Consider the following 25,385-nt stretch of genomic DNA (forward strand, 5'->3'; position numbering starts at 1 on the left):
TACATTGAAAACAATTAACTTGTTTAATTCAATATCCAACTCGTTATGCAAAATGTTGTTTTACAGTACAATGTCATTAAGCACATTCTTTTTTAAGAAATTTCAAAAGCAGGGTTCTCTCTTTCCTCCCATAACGAGTTTGCAAAGTTGAAGTCACCTGTGACGGACCAGAAACAGGGATTATTATTATGGAACAGGCTTTATCTATACTATAAGTATACTTACATACTACTACAACAGTACTATACTTATATACTAATACTACTATAGTACTATAGTACCACTGCTTCTAACACAGTAAGACATTATAGATGAAAGAAAGATGGCCCGTTGTCACGAGAATTTTCAATCCCAATGATGATAACGATCACTATAGCTTTGACCAATTCTCCAGAGGTTGTAAGGCCCTGGTTAATAGAAGAATTAGACAAAGTCCCAGAATTCTGCAAAAAGGTTAGTTCTTTATTCAGAGAGCTCTGAAAATTATACAATGCACATAGCCTTTTATACCTCACATTTGGTCATATAAATGCCCCTCCTCTTCTCTAACACTGTCAATGCTGTTTACAAGTTTTCTCCAACACATACCTTGCTTATCATATCCTGCAACATGTTACATAATCTACTGCAAGCCTAACGGTTTCTCCCCTCCCTGGGTGGGGAGACCTCTTTCCTGTTATCAGTTTCACAGTGGTCACAAGTTGTCTGTTAACAGTTACTCTTTTCCTTAAATGTCTCACTTACATTGCTAAATAGTAAAGTCTTAACTTGTCCTATGCACACACATTAGAGAATTACAGTCGTATAATCACTCAGTTATACGTTTCAGGGTGGAATCTTTTAGTCATTACCATAAACATATAATTACCTTATCACCCGTTTGAAATAGTGTCGCAAACAAGACATTTCCTCCCCAAGCTCTGGTGCAATAGCCTGGTGACGAGGTTACACATACAGTATGAAATACATGTCTTTAATCCATTACTCTTACCTTTCTTGCTGAGCTTCTTTGCGACCACCATGCCCAGTCCCAGCAGTAGTAACAGCCCAGCAGCAGAGGCAGCTCCCACCACTGCATAGACCAGCATCCTAGAGGACTCTTTATAACACAACAACCACAGTCACTATCCTTGACTCTATAGATCAACCAGTCACTATCCCTGACTCTATAGATCAAACAGTCACTATCCCTGACTCTATAGATCAACCACAGTCACTATCTCTGACTCTGTAGAACAACCACAGTCACTATCTCTGACTCTGTAGAACAACCACAGTCACTATCTCTGACTCTGTAGAACAACCACAGTCACTATCTCTAACTCTGTAGAACAACCACAGTCACTATCTTTGACTATGTTGAACAACCACAGTCACTATCTCTGACTCTGTAGAACAACCAGTCACTATCCCTGACTCTATAGAAAAACCAGTCACTATCTCTGACTCTGTAGAACAACCACAGTCACTATCACTGACTCTGTAGAACAACCACAGTCACTATCTCTGACTCTGTAGAACAACCAGTCACTATCTCTGACTCTGTAGAACAACCACAGTCACTATCTCTGACTGTGTAGAACAACCACAGTCACTATCTCTGACTCTGTAGAACAACCAGTCACTATCTCTGACTCTGTAGAACAACCACAGTCACTATCTCTGACTCTGTAGAACAACCACAGTCACTATCTCTGACTCTGTAGAACAACCAGTCACTATCTCTGACTCTGTAGAACAACCACAGTCACTATCTCTGACTCTGTAGAACAACCACAGTCACTATCTCTGACTCTGTAGAACAACCAGTCACTATCTCTGACTCTGTAGAACAACCACAGTCACTATCTCTGACTCTGTAGAACAACCCCAGTCACTATCTCTGACTCTGTAGAACAACCACAGTCACTATCTCTGACTCTGTAGAACAACCACAGTCACTATCTCTGACTCTGTAGAACAACCACAGTCACTATCTCTGACTCTGTAGAACAACCACAGTCCCCACAGGGCCAGAACAGAGCACATAAACCAAGAGGTCACCCTGTAAGGATGAATGCTATGCTGTAGTCACATGAGATGAAAAAAATCAGGGGAAATTATGATTTGATTTAAATGTACTACTATTCAATTGAATTCAGTGTAGAAAATGTAAACGATATTGTATATCATATTTGATGTAAACAAATAGTCAGTACAACCTTGGACAGAGGTGATGTTTCTTTGGCAAGAGGGCACAAGGTCACTCCATTGTCCCTCTGAGGTGCAGGACAGCTCTTCTGTTCCATTCAGATAGTAACCTTTGCTGCAGGTGAAGAGGCACAGAGAGCTGAAGCTAAACTCCCCTAGGGAGTGTGAGCAGTTCATGGAGGGTCCCAGGGTTGGTGGTGGGGTTGAGGATGGAGTGGGTAGGGGAGATGGCAGTCTGTGCAATAGGTTCTCACACTGGACCACTGTAGGGGTTTAATCAATCAATCAATCAATAAATCAATCAATCAATAAATAAATAAATAAATAAATAATATTTTTATATATTCCTCAGTCACCTTGACAGGACGGCAAGTCTTGGCTCCAGACTCCCAATGCGTTGCAATGCATTGTGGGAGCTCCAGTTAGCAGGAATCCCTCATTGCATTGGAGGAGGCAGTGGGAGCTGTAACTGAAGGGTGAATGGGGGTGGGTGCAGTTCATCCAGCCTCTCCATGGCTCCACCAGCAGGGGGCAGTGACGTACTGAGGAGCAGAACAAAAACGACATCAGCGGAAGGCAACCGTGATACTGGTGTGCAGCGGGAACTTCCTGTTTATGTTTTAACTGACCTGGAAGACCAGGTGTGTTGAATTTAGGCAATCACTGAACTGATCGATTAGCTCTGTTGGTCTGGTGTGGTGCCGTGCGTAATTGGGAAAAGAATCCTGCAGAACCACTCCAGGAACAGGGATGCCCACCCCTACACTACATTCACATCCTTATCCATAGAAAGCTAAATGGGCAGAAATTGTGTAAGTCACGTACCTCTGTAACAATAGATATTTTGACTAAATGTGCATTATGAGAATAATCTGTTGAAAAACTAGATGATTAAAATATGTTTGACAAAAAATACATTAAAACACCTTTCTGTTTTCTCAATGACATTCAATTCAGCATTGAAAAAAGGCACAAGTTTAAGTTTGTTTGTTCTTCCTGAGCGAGTCTGACCACAAGTCAGAGACCTCTATGATGGCACACCAAATGATGACCACCAATCAGAGACCTCTATGATGACACACCAAATGATGACCACCAATCAGAGACCTCTATGATGACACACCAAATGATGACCACCAATCAGAGACCACTATGATGACACACCAAATGATGGACACCAATCAGAGACCTCTATGATGACACACCTAATAATAACCACCAATCAGAGACCTCTATGATGACACACCTAATAATAACCACCAATCAGAGACCTCTGTGATGACACACTAAATAATGACCACCAATCAGAGGCCTCTATGATGACACACCTAATGATAACCACCAATCAGAGACCTCTATGATGACACACCAAATGATGACCACCAATCAGAGGCCTCTATGATGACACACCAAATGATGACCACCAATCAGAGACCTCTATGATGGCACACCTAATGATAACCACCAATCAGAGACCTCTATGATGACACACCAAATGATGACCACCAATCAGAGGCCTCTATGATGACACACCAAATGATGATCGCCAATCAGAGGCCTCTATGATGACACACCAAATGATGACCACCAATCAGAGACCTCTATGATGACACACCAAATGATGATCGCCAATCAGAGGCCTCTATGATGACACACCAAATGATGACCACCAATCAGAGGCCTCTATGATGACACACCAAATGATGATCGCCAATCAGAGGCCTCTATGATGACACACCAAATGTGTTTGATGGATCCTTTTTCACCTCTTATAATGCCTCTTAAGGGGAAAGTCATCCAGAAGTAACCAAAATAAATCTGATTATGTTACTGAGGTTGGGTAATCAATACGTTACTGATTACAATTTTGTCCAGGTAACTAGTAACTAACAGATTACATTTACAAAGTAACCTACAAGACCCTGGTAGTAGGATACAGATAAGAGAAGATGCAGAGAAACACACTACATTCACATCCTGATCCATAGAAAGCTAAATGAATAGTAATGCTGTAAGTCACGCACCTCTGTAACAATAGATATTTTGACTAAATGTGCATTATGAGAATAATCTGTCCCTATTATTTATTTCAAAAGCTTAATTCTCGGCCCAGTAGATGGGGGTATGTATCCAGCATGGTTTGAAGATGTGGTGAGTTACCCAGACAGAGGGGGGCTCTCCTGCTCCATGTGCCCAGGGAGGTGCACTCTGTATCAGCCAACCCGTTCAGCAGGAACCCCTCCTCACAGGAGAACAGACACTGGGACCCGTAGTGGAACTGACCATGGAGGTCAGAGCAGTTCATGGAGCCATGTGGGGGAGAGGTTAAGAGGTCGCACTGCAGAGCTGGAGGGATATAAAGAGGATACAGGTTGTGACACACAGGCCCAAGATAATCCTATTATAATTACACATTTATATTTATCTATTCCTATTAAAATTACACATTTATATTTATCTATTCCTATTATAATTACACATTTATATTTATCTATTCCTATTATAATTACACATTTATATTGATCTATTCCTATTTTAATTATACATTTATATTGATCTATTCCTATTATAATTACACATTTATATTTATCTATTCCTATTATAATTACACATTTATATTTATCTATTCCTATTATAATTACACATTTATATTTATCTATTCCTTTTTTAATTACACATTTATATTTATCTATTCGTATTATAATTACACATTTATATTTATCTATTCCTATTATAATTACACATTTATATTTATCTATTCCTTTTTTAATTACACATTTATATTTATCTATTCGTATTATAATTACACATTTATATTTATCTATTCCTATTATAATTACACATTTATATTTATCTATTCCTTTTTTAATTACACATTTATATTTATCTATTCCTATTATAATTACACATTTATATTTATCTATTCCTATTATACTCTGATATTTTATTTTATTTACCTTTATTTAACTAGGAAAGTCAGTTAAAAACAGTTTATTTTATTTACAATGATGGTCTACTCCGGCCAAAACCTAACCCGGACGATGCTGGGCCAATTGAGCGCCGCCCTATGGGACTCCCAATCACGGCCGGTTGTGATACAGCCTGGAATCAAACCAGGGTCTGTAGTGACACCTCTAGCACTGAGATGCAGTGCCTTAGACCGCTGCGCCACTCGGGAGCTCCCCCATGCCAGATATACTGTTCCTAATCCTTCAGCTTACCACAATAGTTTAGGTTCTCCGTTCTAACCCTTTGGATTTATTCAGTGAGGTGGAACAATTCAGAATGTTCCAGATAGAAGTGAAGTGAATAGATCTGACACAGTTCCAAATCATACATGACAATCACGTGTTCTACACCACACATTTCTACCTGAACACCCCTGGTCTTACCCTGACAGACAGGAAGGGCGTGGCTCCAGTAACCCAGTGAGGGGTAATGGGTGGAGTTTGTTCCTACCAGAACAAAACCCTTCTCACACTCCAGGGTACAGGTGGAGCCATAGCTGAACTCATTCATAATGTATTCTTTTTAATAAATAATGGTCCTTATCGCATTGAAACTCTCTCTAGTTGTCTTGGTATAGCTCACGTTCACATGCAGGTGTGTGGTTCGTCCATTGTCCAGTAGATAAACAGGTGAGGTTGGTGTCTCCTCTCAGCAGGTAGCCCTCCTCACAGGAGAACCCACAGGAGGAGGTGAAGGAGGAGGCCCCCAGGGGGTCCACACAGGACATGTTCCCCATGGCAGGAGGGGACAAGGGGCCACACCTCACCACTGTAGTAGGCAGGGTTGGGGAGTAAGAAATGACATGTAATCGGATTATAAAAAAACAAACGACTCAGTTACATTACCAGCAAAAATATTATAATCAGATTACAGACACTGTACTTTTGAAAAACTAGATGATTAAAATATGTTTGCCAAAAAATACATTAAAACACCTTTCTGTTTTCTCAAGGACATTCAATTCAGCATTGAAAAAAGGCACAAGTTTAAGTTTGTTTGTTCTTCCTGAGCGAGTCTGACCACAAGTCAGAGACCTCTATGATGGCACACCAAATGATGACCACCAATCAGAGACCTCTATGATGACACACCAAATGATGACCACCAATCAGAGACCTCTATGATGACACACCAAATGATAACCACTAATCACCTCTATGATGATACACCAAATGTGTTTGATGGATCCTTTTTGACCTCTTCTAATGCCTCTTAGCCTGTTTGGGATAGGGGGCAGTATTTTCACGTTCGGATGAAAAGCGTGCCCAGAGTAAACTGCCTGCTACTCAGGCCCAGAGTCAAATATTTGCATATTATTAGTAGATGTGGATAGGAAACACTCTGAAGTTTCTAAAACTGTTTGAATGATGTCTATGAGTATAACAGAACTCATATGGCAGGCAAAAACCTGAGAAAAATCCAATCAGTAAGTGGGAAATCTGAGGTTTGTAGTTTTTCAAGTGATTGCCTATCTAAACTACAGGGTCTGTGGGGTCATTTTGCACTTCCTAAGGCTTCCACTAGATGTCAACAGTCTTTAAAACCTTGTTTCGTGCTTCTACTGTTGCTGGGGAGAGAATAAGAGCTGACTCAACAAGTGGACTGCCTGAGACCAATGAGTTGTTTACTGCGCAGGCAGGCAGGAGCGCAGTTCCTTCTTTTTCCTCTGTAATGAATACGCTATTGTCCGGTTGGAATATTATCGAATATTTATGATAAAAGACCCTAAGGATTGATTGTAAACATTGTTTGACATGTTTCTATGAACGGTAATGGAACTTTTTGTTTTGCGCTCGCGCATTTTACCTTTGGATAGTGATCTGAACGCGCGAACAAAAGGAGGTATTTGGACATAAATATGGAGTTTATGGAACAAAACAAACATTTCTTGTGGAAGTGGGAGTCCTGGGAGTGCATTCCGATGAAGATCAGCAAAGGTAAGTGAAGATTTATAATACTATTTCTGAGTTTTGTTGACTCCAGAACTTGGCGGGTATCTGTATAGCTTGCTTTGATGGCTGAGCTCTGTACTCAGAATATTGAACAATGTGCTTTCACCGTAAAGCTATTTTGAAATCTGACACAGCGGTTGCACTAAGGAGAAGTGTATCTATAATTCTTTCAATAACTGTTGTAAATTTTATCAACGTTTATGATGAGTTTTTTTGTAAATTGATGTGCTCATTCACCGGCAGTTTTGGAGGCAATACATTTTCTGAACATCACGCCCCAATGTAAAATGGTGTTTCTGGATATAAATATGAACTTTATCGAACAAAACATACATGTATTGTGTAACATTGTGTCCTGGGAGTGTCATCTGATGAAGATCGTCAAAGGTTAGTGAATAATTTTAGCTGTATTTCTGGTTTTTGTGATGCCTCTCCTTGCTTGGAAAATGGCTGTGTGGTTTTTCTTGTCAAGGTGATGTCCTAACATAATCTAATGTTTTGCTTTCGCCGTAAAGCCTTTTTGAAATCGGACAATGTGGTTGGATTAACGAGAAGTTTATCTTTAAAATGGTGTAAAGTGGTTGATTGTTTGAGAAATTTGAATTATGAGATTTTTGTTATTTTGTATTTCGCGCCCTGCTATTCCATTGGCTGTTGGTGAGGGGTCCCGCTGGCGGAACGTCTGTCCTCAACAGGTTTTAAGGGGATTGTCATCCAAAAGTAACCAAAATAAATCTGATTATGTTACTGAGGTTGGGTAATCAATACGTTACTGATTACAATTTTGCCCAGGTAACTAGTAACTAACAGATTACATTTACAAAGTAACCTACAAGACCCTGGTAGTAGGATACAGATAAGAGAAGATGCAGAGAAACACACTACATTCACATCCTGATCCATAGAAAGCTAAATGAATAGTAATGCTGTAAGTCACGCACCTCTGTAACAATAGATATTTTGACTAAATGTGCATTATGAGAATAATCTGTCCCTATTATTTATTTCAAAAGCTTCATTCTCGACCCAATAGATGGGGGTATGTATCCAGCATGGTTTGAAGATGTGGTGAGTTACCCAGACAGAGGGGGGCTCTCCTGCTCCATGTGCCCAGGGAGGTGCACTCTGTATCAGCCAACCCGTTCAGCAGGAACCCCTCCTCACAGGAGAACAGACACTGGGACCCGTAGTGGAACTGACCATAGAGGTCAGAGCAGTTCATGGAGCCATGCGGGGGAGAGGTTAAGACGTCGCACTGCTGAGCTGGAGGGGCACAGAGAGAAGTCAGATATGAGTGACACCAGACACATTCTGTGAATCCTTTACTTAACCAATAGCACATTGACTAACCACAAGTCATTTTAGACTTCTACGTTGGAACCCTTGGGGTTCAGAGAGAAATGTAAATGAATATGTCTGATCTGACACAATTTCCGAAAATAGATGACAGACAGACTATGGTTCTACGTTGAAAATAACAAAGGTTTTCCTAAATGACAGAGAGACAATGGTTCTAGGTTGAAGATAAAAGGTTAAGACAAGGATTCTAATATCCCAGAACTCTTTGCATAAATGAGGAAGAATTCAAACTAAGGGATCAGCGATGCTGCTCAGCAACGGCGCTGGTCCCATGACTCTGTTTATTTTCTAAAGCTTCCACATGGAGTCATTACATTGGCCTAACCTGGGTATCTTCAACCTGGCTATGGTTTGAACTAAGATGTGGTGAGTTACCCAGACAGAGGGGGGCTCTCCTGCTCCATGTGCCCAGGGAGGTGCACTCTGTATCAGCCAACCCGTTCAGCAGGAACCCCTCCTCACAGGAGAACAGACACTGGGACCCGTAGTGGAACTGACCATGGAGGTCAGAGCAGTTCATGGAGCCATGCGGGGGAGAGGTTAAGACGTCGCACTGCAGAGCTGGAGGGATATAAAGAGGATACAGGTTGTGACACACAGGCCCAAGATAATCCTATTTAATTACACATTTATATTTATCTATTCCTATTATAATTACACATTTATATTTATCTATTCCTATTATAATTACACATTTATCTTTATCTATTCCTATTATAATTACACATTTATATTTATCTATTCCTATTATAATCACACATTTATATTTATCTATTCCTTTTTAATTACACATTTATATTTATCTATTTCTATTATAATTACACATTTATATTTATCTATTCCTATTATACTCTGATATTTTATTTTATTTACCTTTATTTAAATAGGAAAGTCAGTTAAAAACAGTTTTTTTTATTTACAATGACGGTCTACTCCGGCCAAAACCTAACCCGGACGATGCTGGGCCAATTGAGCGCCGCCCTATGGGACTCCCAATCACGGCCGGTTGTGATACAGCCTGGAATCAAACCAGGGTCTGTAGTGACACCTCTAGCACTGAGATGCAGTGCCTTAGACCGCTGCGCCACTCGGGAGCTCCCCCATGCCAGATATACTGTTCCTAATCCTTCAGCTAACCACAATAGTTTAGGTTCTCCGTTCTAACCCTTTGGATTTATTCAGTTCTAACCCTTTGGAACAATTCAGAATGTTCCAGATAGAAATGAAGTTAATAGATCTGACACAGTTCCAAATCATACATGACAATCACATGTGTTCTACACCACACATTTCTACCTGAACACCCCTGGTCTTACCCTGACAGACAGGAAGGGCGTGGCTCCAGTAACCCAGTGAGGGGTAATGGGTGGAGTTTGTTCCTACCAGAACAAAACCCTTCTCACACTCCAGGGTACAGGTGGAGCCATAGCTGAACTCATTCATAATGTATTCTTTTTAATAAATAATGGTCCTTATCGCATTGAAACTCTCTCTAGTTGTCTTGGTATAGCTCACGTTCACATGCAGGTGTGTGGTTCGTCCATTGTCCAGTAGATAAACAGGTGAGGTTGGTGTCTCCTCTCAGCAGGTAGCCCTCCTCACAGGAGAACCCACAGGAGGAGGTGAAGGAGGAGGCCCCCAGGGGGTCCACACAGGACATGTTCCCCATGGCAGGAGGGGACAAGGGGCCACACCTCACCACTGTAGTAGGCAGGGTTGGGGAGTAAGAAATGACATGTAATCGGATTATAAAAAAACAAACGACTCAGTTACATTACCAGCAAAAATATTATATTCAGATTACAGACACTGTACTTTTGAAAAACTAGATGATTAAAATATGTTTGCCAAAAAATACATTAAAACACCTTTCTGTTTTCTCAAGGACATTCAATTCAGCATTGAAAAAAGGCACAAGTTTAACCTGTTAGGGCTAGGGGGCAGTATTGACACGGCTGGATGAAAAAACGTACCCGATTTAATCTGGTTACTACTCCTGCCCAGTAACTAGAATATGCATATAATTATTGGCTTTGGATAGAAAACACCCTAAAGTTTCTAAAACTGTTTGAATGGTGTCTGTGAGTATAACAGAACTCCTATGGCAGGCCAAAACCTGAGAAGATTTCAAGCAGGAGCCTGTCTGAGAAGTAGTGTTTCATCTTGGCTCTTTTTATTGAAGACTCAGGATCTGTGCAATAACGTGACACTTCCTACGTCTTCCATAGGGTCTCAGAGCCCGGGAAAAAGTTGAACGATAGCGAGGCAGGCTCTGGCTGAAACACTTTATCGCTTTTGGCAAGTGGCCACTCAGAGTACTATGTGCTTAGGCGCGTGCCCGCTTCGACCGAATGCTTTCCTTTCCTTTGTCTGTTTATCTAAACGCAGATTCCCAGTCAGAATATTATCGCTTTTTTATGAGAAAAATGGCATAAAAATTGATTTTAAATAGCGGTTGACATGCTTCGAAGTACGGTAATGGAATATTTAGAATTCTTTTGTCACGAATTGCGACATGCTCGTCACCCTTATTTACCCTTTAGGATAGTGTCTAGAACGCACGAACAAAACGCCGCTGTTTGGATATAACGATGGATTATTTTGGACCAAACCAACATTTGTTATTGAAGTAGAAGTCCTGGGAGTGCATTCTGACGAAGACAACAAAGGTAATAACATTTTACTTATAGTAAATCTGACTTTGATGAGTGCTAAACCTGCTGGGTGTCTAAATAGCTAGCCCTGTGATGCCGGGCTATCTACTGAGAATATTGCAAAATGTGCTTTCACCGAAAAGCTATTTTAAAATCGGACATATCGAGTGCATAGAGGAGTTCTGTATCTATAATTCTTAAAATAATTGTTATGCTTTTTGTGAACGTTTATCATGAGTAATTTAGTAAATTCACCGGCAGTGTTCGGTGGGAATGCTAGTCACATGCTAGTCACATGCTAATGTAAAAAGCTGGTTTTTGATATAAATATGAACTTGATTGAACAAAACATGCATGTATTGTATAACATAATGTCCTAGGGTTGTCATCTGATGAAGATCATCAAAGGTTAGTGCTACATTTAGCTGTAGTTTGGGTTTATGTGACATTATATGCTAGCTTGAAAAATGGGTATCTGATTATTTCCGGCTCGGTACTCTGCTGACATAATCTAATGTTTTGCTTTCGTTGTAAAGCCTTTTTGAAATCGGACAGTGTGGTTAGATTAACGAGAGTCTTATCTTTAAAATGGTGTAAAATAGTCATATTTTTGAAAAATTGAAGTAATATCATATCTAAGGTATTTGAATAACGCGCCACAGGATTCAACTGGCTGTTGAGTAGGTGGGACGCAAGCGTCCCACCTAGCCCATAGAGGTTAAGTTTGTTTGTTCTTCCTGAGCGAGTCTGACCACAAGTCAGAGACCTCTATGATGGCACACCAAATGATGACCACCAATCAGAGACCTCTATGATGGCACACCAAATGATGACCACCAATCAGAGACCTCTATGATGACACACCAAATGATAACCACCAATCAGAGACCTCTATGATGACACACCAAATGATAACCACCAATCAGAGACCTCTATGATGACACACCAAATGTGTTTGATGGATCCTTTTTGACCTCTTCTAATGCCTCTTAGCCTGTTTGGGATAGGGGGCAGTACTTTCACGTTCGGATGAAAAGCGTGCCCAGAATAAACTGCCTGCTACTCAGGCCCAGAGTCAAATATTTGCATATTATTAGTAGATTTGGATAGAAAACACTCTGAAGTTTCTAAAACTGTTTGAATGATGTCTATGAGTATAACAGAACTCATATGGCAGGCAAAAACCTGAGAAAAATCCAATCAGTAAGTGGGAAATCTGAGGTTTGTAGTTTTTCAAGTGATTGCCTATCTAAACTACAGTGTCTGTGGGGTCATTTTGCACTTCCTAAGGCTTCCACTAGATGTCAACAGTCTTTAAAACCTTGTTTCATGCTTCTACTGTTACTGGGGAGAGAATAAGAGCTGACTCAACAAGTGGACTGCCTGAGACCAATGAGTTGTTTACTGCGCAGGCAGGCAGGAGCGCAGTTCCTTCTTTTTCCTCTGTAATGAATACGCTATTGTCCGGTTGGAATATTATCGAATATTTATGATAAAAGACCCTAAGGATTGATTGTAAACATTGTTTGACATGTTTCTACGAACGGTAATGGAACTTTTTGTTTTGCACTCACGCATTTTACCTTTGGATATTGATCTGAACGCGCGAACAAAAGGAGGTATTTGGACATAAATATGGAGTTTATCGAACAAAACAAACATTTCTTGTGGAAGTGGGAGTCCTGGGAGTGCATTCCGACAAAGATCAGCAAAGGTAAGTGAAGATTTATAATACTATTTCTGAGTTTTGTTGACTCCAGAACTTGGCGGGTAACTGTATAGCTTGCTTTGATGGCTGAGCTCTGTACTCAGAATATTGAACAATGTGCTTTCGCCGTAAAGCTATTTTGAAATCTGACACAGCGGTTGCACTAAGGAGAAGTGTATCTATAATTCTTTCAATAACTGTTGTAAATTTTATCAACGTTTATGATGAGTTTTTTTGTAAATTGATGTGCTCATTCACCGGCAGCTTTGGAGGCAATACATTTTCTGAACATCACGCCCCAATGTAAAATGGTGTTTCTGGATATAAATATGAACTTTATTGAACAAAATATACATGTATTGTGTAACATTGAGTCCTGGGAGTGTCATCTGATGAAGATCGTCAAAGGTTAGTGAATAATTTTAGCTGTATTTCTGGTTTTTGTGATGCCTCTCCTTGCTTGGAAAATGGCTGTGTGGTTTTTCTTGTCAAGGTGATGTCCTAACATAATCTAATATTTTGCTTTCGCCGTAAAGCTTTTTTGAAATCGGACAATGTGGTTGGATTAACGAGAAGTTTATCTTTAAAATGGTGTAAAGTGGTTGATTGTTTGAGAAATTTGAATTATGAGATTTTTGTTATTTTGTATTTTGCGCCCTGCTATTCCATTGGCTGTTGGTGAGGGGTCCCGCTGGCGGAACGTCTGTCCTCAACAGGTTTTAAGGGGATAGTCATCCAGAAGTAACCAAAATAAATCTGATTATGTTACTGAGGTTGGGTAATCAATACGTTACTGATTACAATTTTGTCCAGGTAACTAGTAACTAACAGATTACATTTACAAAGTAACCTACAAGACCCTAGTAGTAGGAAACAGATAAGAGAAGATGCAGAGAAACACACTACATTCACATCCTGATCCATAGAAAGCTAAATGAATAGTAATGCTGTAAGTCACGCACCTCTGTAACAATAGATATTTTGACTAAATGTGCATTATGAGAATAATCTGTCCCTATTATTTATTTCAAAAGCTTCATTCTCGACCCAATAGATGGGGGTATGTATCCAGCATGGTTTGAAGATGTGGTGAGTTACCCAGACAGAGGGGGGCTCTCCTGCTCCATGTGCCCAGGGAGGTGCACTCTGTATCAGCCAACCCGTTCAGCAGGAACCCCTCCTCACAGGAGAACAGACACTGCGACCCGTAGTGGAACTGACCATAGAGGTCAGAGCAGTTCATGGAGCCATGCGGGGGAGAGGTTAAGACGTCGCACTGCTGAGCTGGAGGGGCACAGAGAGAAGTCAGATATGAGTGACACCAGACACATTCTGTGAATCCTTTACTTAACCAATAGCACATTGACTAACCACAAGTCATTTTAGACTTCTACGTTGGAACCCTTGGGGTTCAGAGAGAAATGTAAATGAATATGTCTGATCTGACACAATTTCCGAAAATAGATGACAGACAGACTATGGTTCTACGTTGAAAATAACAAAGGTTTTCCTAAATGACAGAGAGACAATGGTTCTAGGTTGAAGATAAAAGGTTAAGACAAGGATTCTAATATCCCAGAACTCTTTGCATAAATGAGGAAGAATTCAAACTAAGGGATCAGCGATGCTGCTCAGCAACGGTGCTGGTCCCATGACTCTGTTTATTTTCTAAAGCTTCCACATGGAGTCATTACATTGGCCTAACCTGGGTATCTTCAACCTGGCTATGGTTTGAACTAAGATGTGGTGAGTTACCCAGACAGAGGGGGGCTCTCCTGCTCCATGTGCCCAGGGAGGTGCACTCTGTATCAGCCAACCCGTTCAGCAGGAACCCCTCCTCACAGGAGAACAGACACTGGGACCCGTAGTGGAACTGACCATGGAGGTCAGAGCAGTTCATGGAGCCATGCGGGGGAGAGGTTAAGACGTCGCACTGCAGAGCTGGAGGGATATAAAGAGGATACAGGTTGTGACACACAGGCCCAAGATAATCCTATTTAATTACACATTTATATTTATCTATTCCTATTAAAATTACACATTTATATTTATCTATTCCTATTATAATTACACATTTATCTTTATCTATTCCTAATATAATTACACATTTATATTTATCTATTCCTATTATAATTACACATTTATATTTATCTATTCCTTTTTAATTACACATTTATATTTATCTATTCCTATTATAATTACACATTTATATTTATCTATTCCTATTATAATTACACATTTATATTTATCTATTCCTTTTTTAATTACACATTTATATTTATCTATTCCTATTATAATTACACATTTATATTTATCTATTCCTATTATACTCTGATATTTTATTTTATTTACCTTTATTTAACTAGGAAAGTCAGTTAAAAACTGTTTATTTTATTTACAATGACGGTCTACTCCGGCCAAAACCTAACCCGGACGATGCTGGGCCAATTGAGCGCCGCCCTATGGGACTCCCAATCACGGCCGGTTGTGATACAGCCTGGAATCAAACCAGGGTCTGTAGTGACACCTCTAGCACTGAGATGCAGTGCCTTAGACCGCTGCGCCACTCGGGAGCTCCCCCATGCCAGATATACTGTTCCTAATCCTTCAGCTTACCACAATAGTTTAGGTTCTCCGTTCTAACCCTTTGGATTTATTCAGTGAGGTGGAACAATTCAGAATGTTCCAGATAGAAGTGAAGTGAATAGATCTGACACAGTTCCAAATCATACATGACAATCACGTGTTCTACACCACACATTTCTACCTGAACACCCCTGGTCTTACCCTGACAGACAGGAAGGGCGTGGCTCCAGTAACCCAGTGAGGGGTAATGGGTGGAGTTTGTTCCTACCAGAACAAAACCCTTCTCACACTCCAGGGTACAGGTGGAGCCATAGCTGAACTCATTCATAATGTATTCTTTTTAATAAATAATGGTCCTTATCGCATTGAAACTCTCTCTAGTTGTCTTGGTATAGCTCACGTTCACATGCAGGTGTGTGGTTCGTCCATTGTCCAGTAGATAAACAGGTGAGGTTGATGTCTCCTCTCAGCAGGTAGCCCTCCTCACAGGAGAACCCACAGGAGGAGGTGAAGGAGGAGGCCCCCAGGGGGTCCACACAGGACATGTTCCCCATGGCAGGAGGGGACAAGGGGCCACACCTCACCACTGTTGTAGGATACAGGTAGGATAATAAAATATTATGGTTGTGTTCCCCTATTCAGACGTTGTTGACGCCAGATCTTACAACGTAACAGCTAACCCAGTGTTTCCCAAACTTTTTCACTCATGTCCCCCTTTCATCATTGGGGAACATCACGCGCCGCGGGGTGGAGAGAAAGATTCCACATTTTAAAGTTAATTTCCTTCACTTCTACGTATTATGCCATGTCTTCTGTGTGCTCATCCGATATTTCAGTGACTCAAACGTTACAACAAAATAAACAGGATTAAAAAACCTAGCTAAAAGCCTTAAGCTGCCATGGGCTTGTTGATCAACGGGACATTTCTGACAAGTTATAAATAGGTACCACTTAGCTTATCACATATGTTATAGCGATCTGGTGCCTGACGGCACAGTCGATGACGTGGCACACAACCATTGGTTGATGCATGTCTGAGCAGGGGAACACGACCAAGGTAAGATAAGATTTATGGTCTGTTTCCACAGAACATTCACAGAAGGCACTGAGTTTATCAAGGCCAGTAGTCTTCCATAAGCTGATAATGTACCATAGGTTGATACAAGCATTGATCAAAGTATGTCATAAGTATTCATAACCATAGATATACAGTGCCTTCAGAAAGTATTCACACCCCTTGACTTTTCCACATTTTGTTACGTTACAGTCTTATTCTAAAATTAAATTGTTTTTTTTTTCATTCATCAATCTACACACAATACCCCATAATGACAAAGCAAAAACAGGTTTAGAAATTTTTGCTGATTTATAAAAAATTTAAAAACTGAAATATGACATTTACATAAGTATTCAGACCGTTTACTCAGTACTTTGTTGAAGCACCTTTGGCAGCGATTACAGCCTCGAGTCTTCTTGGGTATGACGCTACAAGCTTGGCACACATGTATTTGGGGAGTTTCTCTCATTCTTTGCAGATCCTCTCAAGCTCTGTCAGGTTGGATGGGGAGTGTTGCTGCACAGCTATTATCAGGTCTCTCCAGAGATGTTCGATCGGGCTCAAGTCCAGGCTCTGGCTGGGCCACTCAAGGACATTCAGAGACTTGTCCCGAAGCCACTCCTGTGTTGTATTGGCTGTGTGCTTAGGGTCGTTCTCCTGTTGGAAGGTAAACCTCTCCCCAGGCTGAGGTCCTGAGTGCTCTGGAGCACGTTTTCATCAAGGATCTCTCTGTACTTTGCTCCGTTAATCTTTCCCTCGATCCAGACTAGTCTCCAAGTCCCTGCCGCTGAAAAACATCCCCACAGCATGATCCTGCCACCACCATGCTTCACCATAAGGATGGTGCCAAGTTTCCTCCAGACGTGACGCTTGGCATTCAGGCCAAATAGTTCAATCTTGGTTTCGTCAGACCAGATAATGTTTTTCTATTGGTTTGAGAGTCTTTAGGTGCCTTTTGGCAAACTCCAAGTGGGCTGTCATGTGCCTTTTACTGAGGAGTGGCTTCCGTCTGGCCACTCAACCATGAAGGTCTGATTGGTGGAGTGCTGCAGAGATGGTTGTCCTTCTGGAAATTTACCACAGGTGGACTCCAATTTATTTTATTCTTTACCTTTATTTAACCTTTATTTAAGCAATCAAAGTTGTAGAACATCTCAAGGATGATCAATGGAAACAGGATGCACCTGAGCTCAATTTCGAGTCTCATAGCAAAGGGTCTAAATACTGATGTAAATAAGGTATTTCAGTTTTTTTATACATTTGCTTAAAATGAAGAAAGAAAACTGTTTTCGCTTTGTCATAATGAGGTACTGTGTCATAATGGGGTATTGTGTCATAATGCGGTACTAATGGGGTATTGTGACATAATGGGGTATTGTGTCATTATGGGGTATGGTGTCATAAAGAGGTATTGTGTCATAATGGGGTATTGTGTCACAATGGGGTACTGTGTCGCAATGGGGTATTTTGTCATAATGGGGTATAATGTCACAATGGGGTATTGTTTCACACTGGGGTATTGTGTCACACCGGGGTATTGTGTCATAATGGGGTATTGTGTCACACTGGGGTATTGTGTCACACCGGGGTATTGTGTCATTATGGGGTATTGTGTCATAATGGGGTATGGTGTCACACTGGGGTATTGTGTCACATTGGGGTATTGTGTCATTATGGGGTATTGTGTCATAATGGGGTATTGTGTCATAATGGGGTATTGTGTCATAATGCTGTATTGTGTGTAGATTGCTGAGGATTCTTTCTAATTTAATGTGTCAAGTTGGCTGGTAGTGGATCTCTACTCCGAATAGCTCGTTCCAGCTCATACCACAGATGCTCAATTGGGTTGAGATCTGGTGACTAGGCAGGCCACTGCAGTAAGCGGAAGTCACTGTCATGTTTGTGGAACCATTCTTGGACAACCCTAGCCTTGTGGAATGGGCCACTATCCTGCTGAAAAATCTATTTGCAGATAGATGCACTGCTGACATGAAGGGATGCCCCTGATTGGCAATGATGTTCAGCTATCGTATGGCATTCAAACGTTGCTCCACTTTTATCAAGAGGCCCAATGTGTAACGTGAAAACTCATCCCACACCATCACACCGGCCTGCAATGTTGACACACGGCATGATGGATGCATGTACTCGTGGTTTCCTCCATACCCTAGTCCTCCCATCAGCGTGAAACAGCAGGAACCAGGATTAATCAGACCAGACAATGTTTTTACATTCTACTGTGTCTAATGTTTTCACCCTTAGCCCACTGCAACCACAGTTTCTTGTTCTTTGCTGAAAGAAGTGGAACTCTGTAAGGTCATCAGCTGCCATACCCCCTTCGTGCCAAGATACAAGGAGTTGTGTATTATTTTATGGGTCTTTGGGTGCCAATGTTGTTCTGAACTGTCAGTTGACTAACTGTAGCCCATGACATACTGTAGACTCACAATTCGTGTCAGCCTCCTTTGTCCTCTTTCATCAATGACCTGCTTTCGACCACTGTCCTGCCATTGGCTGGAGGTCCTTTGGGTGGTGGACCATTCTTGATACACACGGGAAACTGTTGAGCGTGAAAAACCCAACAGCGTTGCAGTTCTTGACACAAACCTGTGCGCCTGGCACCTACTACCATACCCTGTTGAAAAGCACTTAAATATTTTGTCTTACCCATTCACCCTCTGAATGGCACTCATACACAAGCCATGTCTCAATTGGCTTGTGTATGAGGCTTAACAATCCTTCTTGTTCCTAATGTTTTGTGCACTCAGTTTACAGTATGAGTTACACACTGTGGGAACTACTTTAGAGTTACTATGTACGCTGTGAATACAGTCTATTTATGTTCAAAAGGAGACTGATATCTAAAGCAATGTAATCTAATAAGGCAAGGAAAACCATAGACCCACAAGCCACTGCAGCCCCACCCCCATTAAAGTTGCCCATCCCTGCTCTATAGAGATGAGGCAATGATGATGATGATTGTAGAAGCTGTAGATGAGGGTTGGTTCCTGGAGTGCTGCTGGTACTGCAAGATTTGGTCCCAAAAACGCACCACAATGAGCTACTTAGTTAATTCGTCAGTTCAGCGATTGCTTACGTTCAACACACGTGATCTGCTTGCGTTTTGTACACCAACTTCAAACGGATTAAAAGGTAATAAATGTGGTTATAGAAAATATATTTCACAGCGGTTTAGATGGTACAATGATTATTTACACTATACTTGTTCTTTTTGTCACATAAACTGAAATTAGGCAAACTATTAGAATTTTAGCAACCAGGAAATGGCAGAGAGATTTCTACATAGCACACCTTTAAGTAAAACAAAAGTTATAGGAGAAAGACTATAGTGAAAAGAAGGCGACAAGGGGAATGTCCTCGTAGGACAAGTTTTAATATTGTAGTGGACAAAGATGAGCAGAACATTAGCATGGCCAACTGAACTGTGTGCAACTTGCTATGCAGGTTTGATGCAATTTTCTACCTTTCATTTAATTTATTTTCATATTTATGATCAATTATTGTAAATCATTATTATTGTTGGCCTATTTAATAATCTAAACCAGTTCTTTATATAGCCTATGCAAAAAGTGTAACATTTTGTTGAGCCATTTTAGTTGGCTAAAGTCTTTAATTTTGTGCTTATTTAGTTTAAGTGTTATTTGTTGGGTAAGACAATCACCTTTGTTGGTAAGAGCTGCAATATAGGCCTAGCTTGTTCAAAACGTTTTTAAAGGTGGAATTTAGTTGAGACATTTTCGTTGGTCAAATTCAATATAATAGAATCACCAGTAGGTCCTAATACACTACTCACACTCAAACCATGAAAATGAAAAACCAGTGAGGGCAAGATGCTAAACTTCATTTAATATCGCAATAATAGCAACTTGTTCGTATTTTCCCTATAAACAATGACTTTAGTTACTTTTGATATTACCCTAAAAAAGTTAATCAGCTTTTGTGAAGGTTTGGTGTGGTAGATAATTTTCCCCTCTAACTCTCTAGCGGTTGGAGGATTAAATCACCTCGAGTTGATTCATCTGTAAAACAAATTGTGAGACATTATTTGGTTACGATGCTGAAGAAGACGTTGGTGAAGAACCATTTTTAAGAGTCTACAGGAGGGCGCCCCGGGCTACGCAATGAAAAGTTGACAGGCAAGTCATTTTGTTTTTTTACTGGAAGGCTAGCCAACTAGTAAACACTTCGGATACGAGGTTGGTGTCTCTTTTTTGAACAAAATTAAACAGATATATATAGTAATTCAACAAAATAGTAAGGTGGCCAATAACTAGGTACCGTATGCCGATAATACGGGATGTATTATTTTGCTAAACCCCTTTTCAAAAAGCTGATATTAGTCGTATTTCCACTGAAATGTCAAACATGCTAATGCATTTTTTTTAATGACACCAATAATCACAAAACTTTGTTGGGTTTGATAACACTATTGAATGGTAATATATTTCTTAAACGCTGTTGAACATGCCGGTAATACGGGGTGCTACGAGTATGTTTATTATTAGCTTTAGCTACAGCAGGCCAGTGAAGGCAGTTGAACTTGAGGTGAGGAGGAATGTTTTAGGCCTACTACACTTATATTCTGATAGAAAATGTAAGGCTTAGCCTCCTTCTGTACGCCTATATCGGTAGAGCAGTAGTAGCCTATCTGACAAGTATAAAAGAAATCCATGTTGATGGTGTTAGCATGTCTCTATCTTTCTCCAGGTCTCTCTAGGGCTAGCACTACGCTCGTCTGCCATAATATATATGTTTTTATAGGAATATCATGTGGACGCGTCTAGATTTATACACATACAATGCCCTGATGCAATTTAGTGCTCAACTCTCTGACAGCTGAACCATGAGGTAGACAATAAAACAATAGAATATAAGGTTTTGCGTATGCTAGTCTACACATCGAAACACAACAAATAGCCTAGGTTTTTGTTGTTGTAATTTGCTGGTCCAGTGTGGCTCAGTTGGTAGAGCATGGTGTTTGCAACACCAGCGTTGTGGGTTCGATTCCCACGGGGGACCAGTACGGGGAAAAAAATGTATGAAATGTATGTATTCACTACTGTAAGTCACTCTGGATAAGAGTGTCTGCTAAAATGTCTATAGGCAATTTTTAAGGATACATAACTGTGGATAATTTCGCCAATATCGCTGGCAGCGCCCTGTTGGTTGTTTCGTTCTCTCTCTCTTTCTATTCTCGGATCTGAATGGGTCTCTCGGGTTTCCGAACCAGCATGGGTCTGTTTTCCACGGTTCTTTTTGGAACGGGTCTCTGTTTTTAATTGTTTTATTTATGCATATCTGGTCATACCATTTCGGAATGGGTCCAACTTTTTGGACACATGAAGACCTCTACTTCACAGTTTGTTGGCACTCTCCAAAGGCAAGAGGGTAAAGAGTGAGATTGGAGCGACAGCAAAAGACATTCAGACTCTAGGAGCCGCCAACCAACTCCCAACCCATCCAATGTAATGTAAAGAAGTAAAGAAGTTAGGGACTGTCTTTCGTTTAACAAAAAAAACGTTAGGGACTGTCATAAATAGCATGGGCTACATACTGCGTGGTTGACAACATGGCTGACAACATGGTTCAGATAAAGTGGGGCTCAATCAGAGAAAAGGATTTTGGACAGCACCGTAACAGCCAGGGTTCAGTGTTCAGTGTTCTGTGTTCAGTGTTCAGTGTTCTGTGGCAGAACAGGATGTTACAGAAAAAGTGACAGTTTGAAAGTATTTCATCAGGTCACATTTCCCAAAGAACACAACTATTTCACAACAGTTCAACATTTTAAATAGTGGAGATTAACAGTGGGTGCGGTCCAGTGAAGGACTGGGAGGAGACATAGTACTTTTGTTGCAATTCTTGACATTTCTTTTCTCTCACTTTGACCTGCCATTCAACAGGTGTACTAGTAGCTACTATCCCATGGTGACAGTGATAAATACCTGTGCAGGTGGAGACGTTGCCTGTCCACTGTCCTGTGTGGTTACACTGAATCCTGTCTGGTCCTATTAGGTCAAACCCCAAATCACAGCTGAATGCACAGGTGGAGTTATAACTGTGCAGGGCGATGGGGTTACTGCAGTTCATAGTCCCTCTATGAGGACCATTGTCCAGCGATGAACACTGTTTGACTGAAGGGGGCAATAAGATACATTTTGTTTAATCTCAATAGGGCAAAAAATCTGTCTCAAGCCTAAAATGCTGGTTTATGAGCAGCCTCAACACAACGTTAAGTGAATTTGGATTAGTCAGGTAGCCCTCTGTTTAAATAAGGATGCGGGCCCCGATAGTGTTAGCTTTAGGAATGTCTTTAGTAAGATTAAACTGTATATAGTTGCAGAGCATTATGGGTACTGTAGTATTTTGTCCTTTATTTAACTAGGCAAGTCAGTTAAGAACAAATTCTTATTTACAATGACAGCCTAGGAACAGTGGGTTAACTGCCTTGTTCAGGGGCAGAACAACACATTTTTACCTTGTCAGCTCAGGGATTTGATCTAGGAACATTCCAGTCACTGGCCTAACGCGTTAACCACTAGGCTACCTGCCGCCCCACTACATCGTGCTATACCCTCCTGCTCTCCCATACCTTGGCACTGAGCGGCAGGGTGGTCCCAGAACCCTGTGGCCTGGCAGAGCAGTTGTGATGCCCCCAGCAGCTGGTATCCCTGGGCACAGTGGAACTGGCAAGAGGAGTTGAAGGCAAACAGCCCATGTGGATGGTCACAGTTCACTGAACCCTGGTCTGGGTCCGACACAGTGTCACACGCTACGGCTGACAGAGAGAGGCAGAGAGACTAGATTATCAATGACAACAAACAAACATACTGAATACTAACATGTCATTGAAGTTGAACTCAGTTAACTGTTTTTGGTTCACCTCTATACAGAAAACCATGGAATTATTCCCGTAGATGAATAAGAATGGTTAAGACCTTATGAATGTATTGTACAGGTTAACTCACCTTCCTGGCACCGGGGGCCCTTGAAGCCAGGGTCACACTGGCAAGTGTAGTTCCCTATGTTCTCTAAACACTCTGCATGGGTGCTGCAGCAATGCTCTGAGCAAGACGCTACACACACAGGGGAGTAGACAAATAGAGGACTTAAGAAAATCCCACACACACACACACACACACACACACACACACACACACACACACACACACACACACACACACACACACACACACTCACTCTTCTACCTGTGTAGCAGAGGGCTCCCTTCTTTTTTGTGCATCTCTCATCGTTCCACTTGGCTTCATCCTTTCCTCTTTTGATGTAGATCTCCACACAGTCCTGTCCATCCCCTACGTTGTTGGGCTCCCCGGTGGCCCAGTTCTCAGCCTCTTTGGTCAGGGTCTTGTTAGTCCCCATCCAGGTCCACATCTCATTCACCTGATTGATTGACATAATTTATTCAATAATACAATATAAAAATAAAAGATATGCAGCCACAATATAAATGAAATAGCGATGCATTTAAAAAATAATAGAGATTAGTACATTAATAAATAAGCGACACATTTTCTGCTAGATGAACCTCTTGTGGTAAGACAGACAGACTAATCTGTCAGTCTACAGTACACTCCTGTTAATAAAGTAACAGAGGACGGAAACCAACCTTGCGGAGGCCGATCCAGTAGTATTGTGAGTTCCTAGGGAGCATGGTGTTGAGATAGACGATCTCCTCCTGGTTCTGGATGGCCACCATGTCTGTGTAGTGCTGCCTGCACCACTGGCGGGCCGAATCCCAGTCCAGATTCTGGTTGACGCTGTAGTTGTATGTCCAGGCCTGTACACCTCCTGTCTCACCTGTTAAGTCTGAGGGCCAATGAAAACAGAGGCAATACTTTCCATTTTGAAGGGGCAATATACAGTTGCTACATTTATTTTGGTACTTTTAAATTACTGATATATACTCATTGATTCCTGAAGAATATAATTTTATGAACACCTCATGAGCTTAGTTCACTGTTTACGTTGCTCTTCTACCTGCATAGCAATGCTGGAATTAGTAACATTGCACTTTAGTAATTCTTTGATTTGATTTTAATGGTTTTGGTTATTAAAGGTAAGAGAACATTTCTGTCTGATAGTCAGGCAGTTGTAAACATCAGGTTGCTCTGTCTTACCATGGTAGATTGTCATCAATAGAATCACCAGCAACCTATTATATAGGCTCTGTCTGAGATAGTTGGACCACGGAAGCATCTGGAAAACGTAACCAATATATCAACACTAAACAATAATCAAACTGGATTGTACAATTTGACTGAATGTTACGATACAGTAATGTGTAATAATTTGCAATTGTACAGGAATAATCATAAAATAACCTACCTTTTCCTCAAGATTTGGGGAGGCTAATAAAATGTGCGGTTTTCCATGTCATCACACCCATCGAAATGGACTGTGCAATAGATGCAATTTCCTTTCAGAATGAGTCAACACCAGACTTTGCAATATGCTGCATTTACTAATGTGATCATCAAACTGTCTACTGTGAAAAAGTGGTCTTATCACGGTTGAGATGTTGTAAACCCTTTCCTGCAGTCGAATGACCAAAGCGCCCTCTAGTGGCCTCATGGGTGGAACATTATTCATATATTCTTCATCATTTCATAATTAATAAACAAAACAAAAGTTTTTGTTATATTTCAGTCTTCTGTGATGTATATAAAGTGTAATATTGGGATGCAAACTCAAAATGGAATACATTTAAACATGGTACAGGTGTCTTGTTTTGTTTAAGTCCATAACATACCCGTGTGTGAGGCGTTTACTTCTGTTTCAAAGTAGATTTGTTTAAGACTACCCTGAAACACTCTGTGTGACCCTGATTTAGC

At 40.8% G+C, this 25,385-nt stretch overlaps 1 protein-coding gene across 3 annotated transcripts; it reads right to left on the reverse strand.

Moving 5' to 3' along the window:
- On the reverse strand, positions 1-25,044 carry selp (selectin P). 3 transcript variants are annotated; one of them, XM_045687940.2, is made up of 19 exons: positions 24,880-25,044; positions 24,672-24,750; positions 24,161-24,360; positions 23,742-23,934; positions 23,502-23,609; positions 23,126-23,311; positions 22,479-22,667; positions 15,859-16,044; positions 14,628-14,813; positions 13,971-14,156; positions 10,026-10,211; positions 8,886-9,071; positions 8,229-8,414; positions 5,782-5,967; positions 4,351-4,536; positions 2,547-2,732; positions 2,202-2,453; positions 992-1,099; positions 1-157 (listed from the first exon to the last, which is right to left on the reverse strand). In XM_045687940.2, exons 2-19 carry the CDS (start codon positions 24,748-24,750, stop codon positions 93-95), a joined length of 3,054 nt encoding a protein of 1,017 aa, XP_045543896.1. In that variant the 5' UTR covers positions 24,880-25,044; the 3' UTR covers positions 1-92. The 3 variants fall into 3 exon arrangements, with proteins under 3 accessions (XP_045543896.1, XP_045543897.1, XP_082813205.1); XM_045687941.2 differs by lacking the exon at positions 15,859-16,044; XM_082957079.1 differs by lacking the exon at positions 10,026-10,211.
- Between the last annotated feature and the right edge of the window lie 341 nt (positions 25,045-25,385).

Source organism: Salmo salar, chromosome 10, assembly GCF_965601325.2.
Source record: "Salmo salar chromosome 10, fSalSal1, whole genome shotgun sequence".
In the NCBI taxonomy this organism is placed as follows: domain Eukaryota; kingdom Metazoa; phylum Chordata; class Actinopteri; order Salmoniformes; family Salmonidae; genus Salmo; species Salmo salar.

What these genes read in the sequence shown, in the direction of transcription:
- selp (XM_045687940.2), bottom strand. Translation starts at nt 24,750, where the DNA reads ATGCTTCCGTGGTCCAACTATCTCAGACAGAGCCTATATAATAGGTTG. An exon ending in GAGAGCCCCCCTCTGTCTGG is followed by an intron (nt 8,415 to 8,885) that starts GTAACTCACCAC and finishes GTGCCCCTCCAG; the next exon opens with CTCAGCAGTGCGACGTCTTA. An exon ending in AGACTTGCCGTCCTGTCAAG is followed by an intron (nt 2,454 to 2,546) that starts GTGACTGAGGAA and finishes AAACCCCTACAG; the next exon opens with TGGTCCAGTGTGAGAACCTA.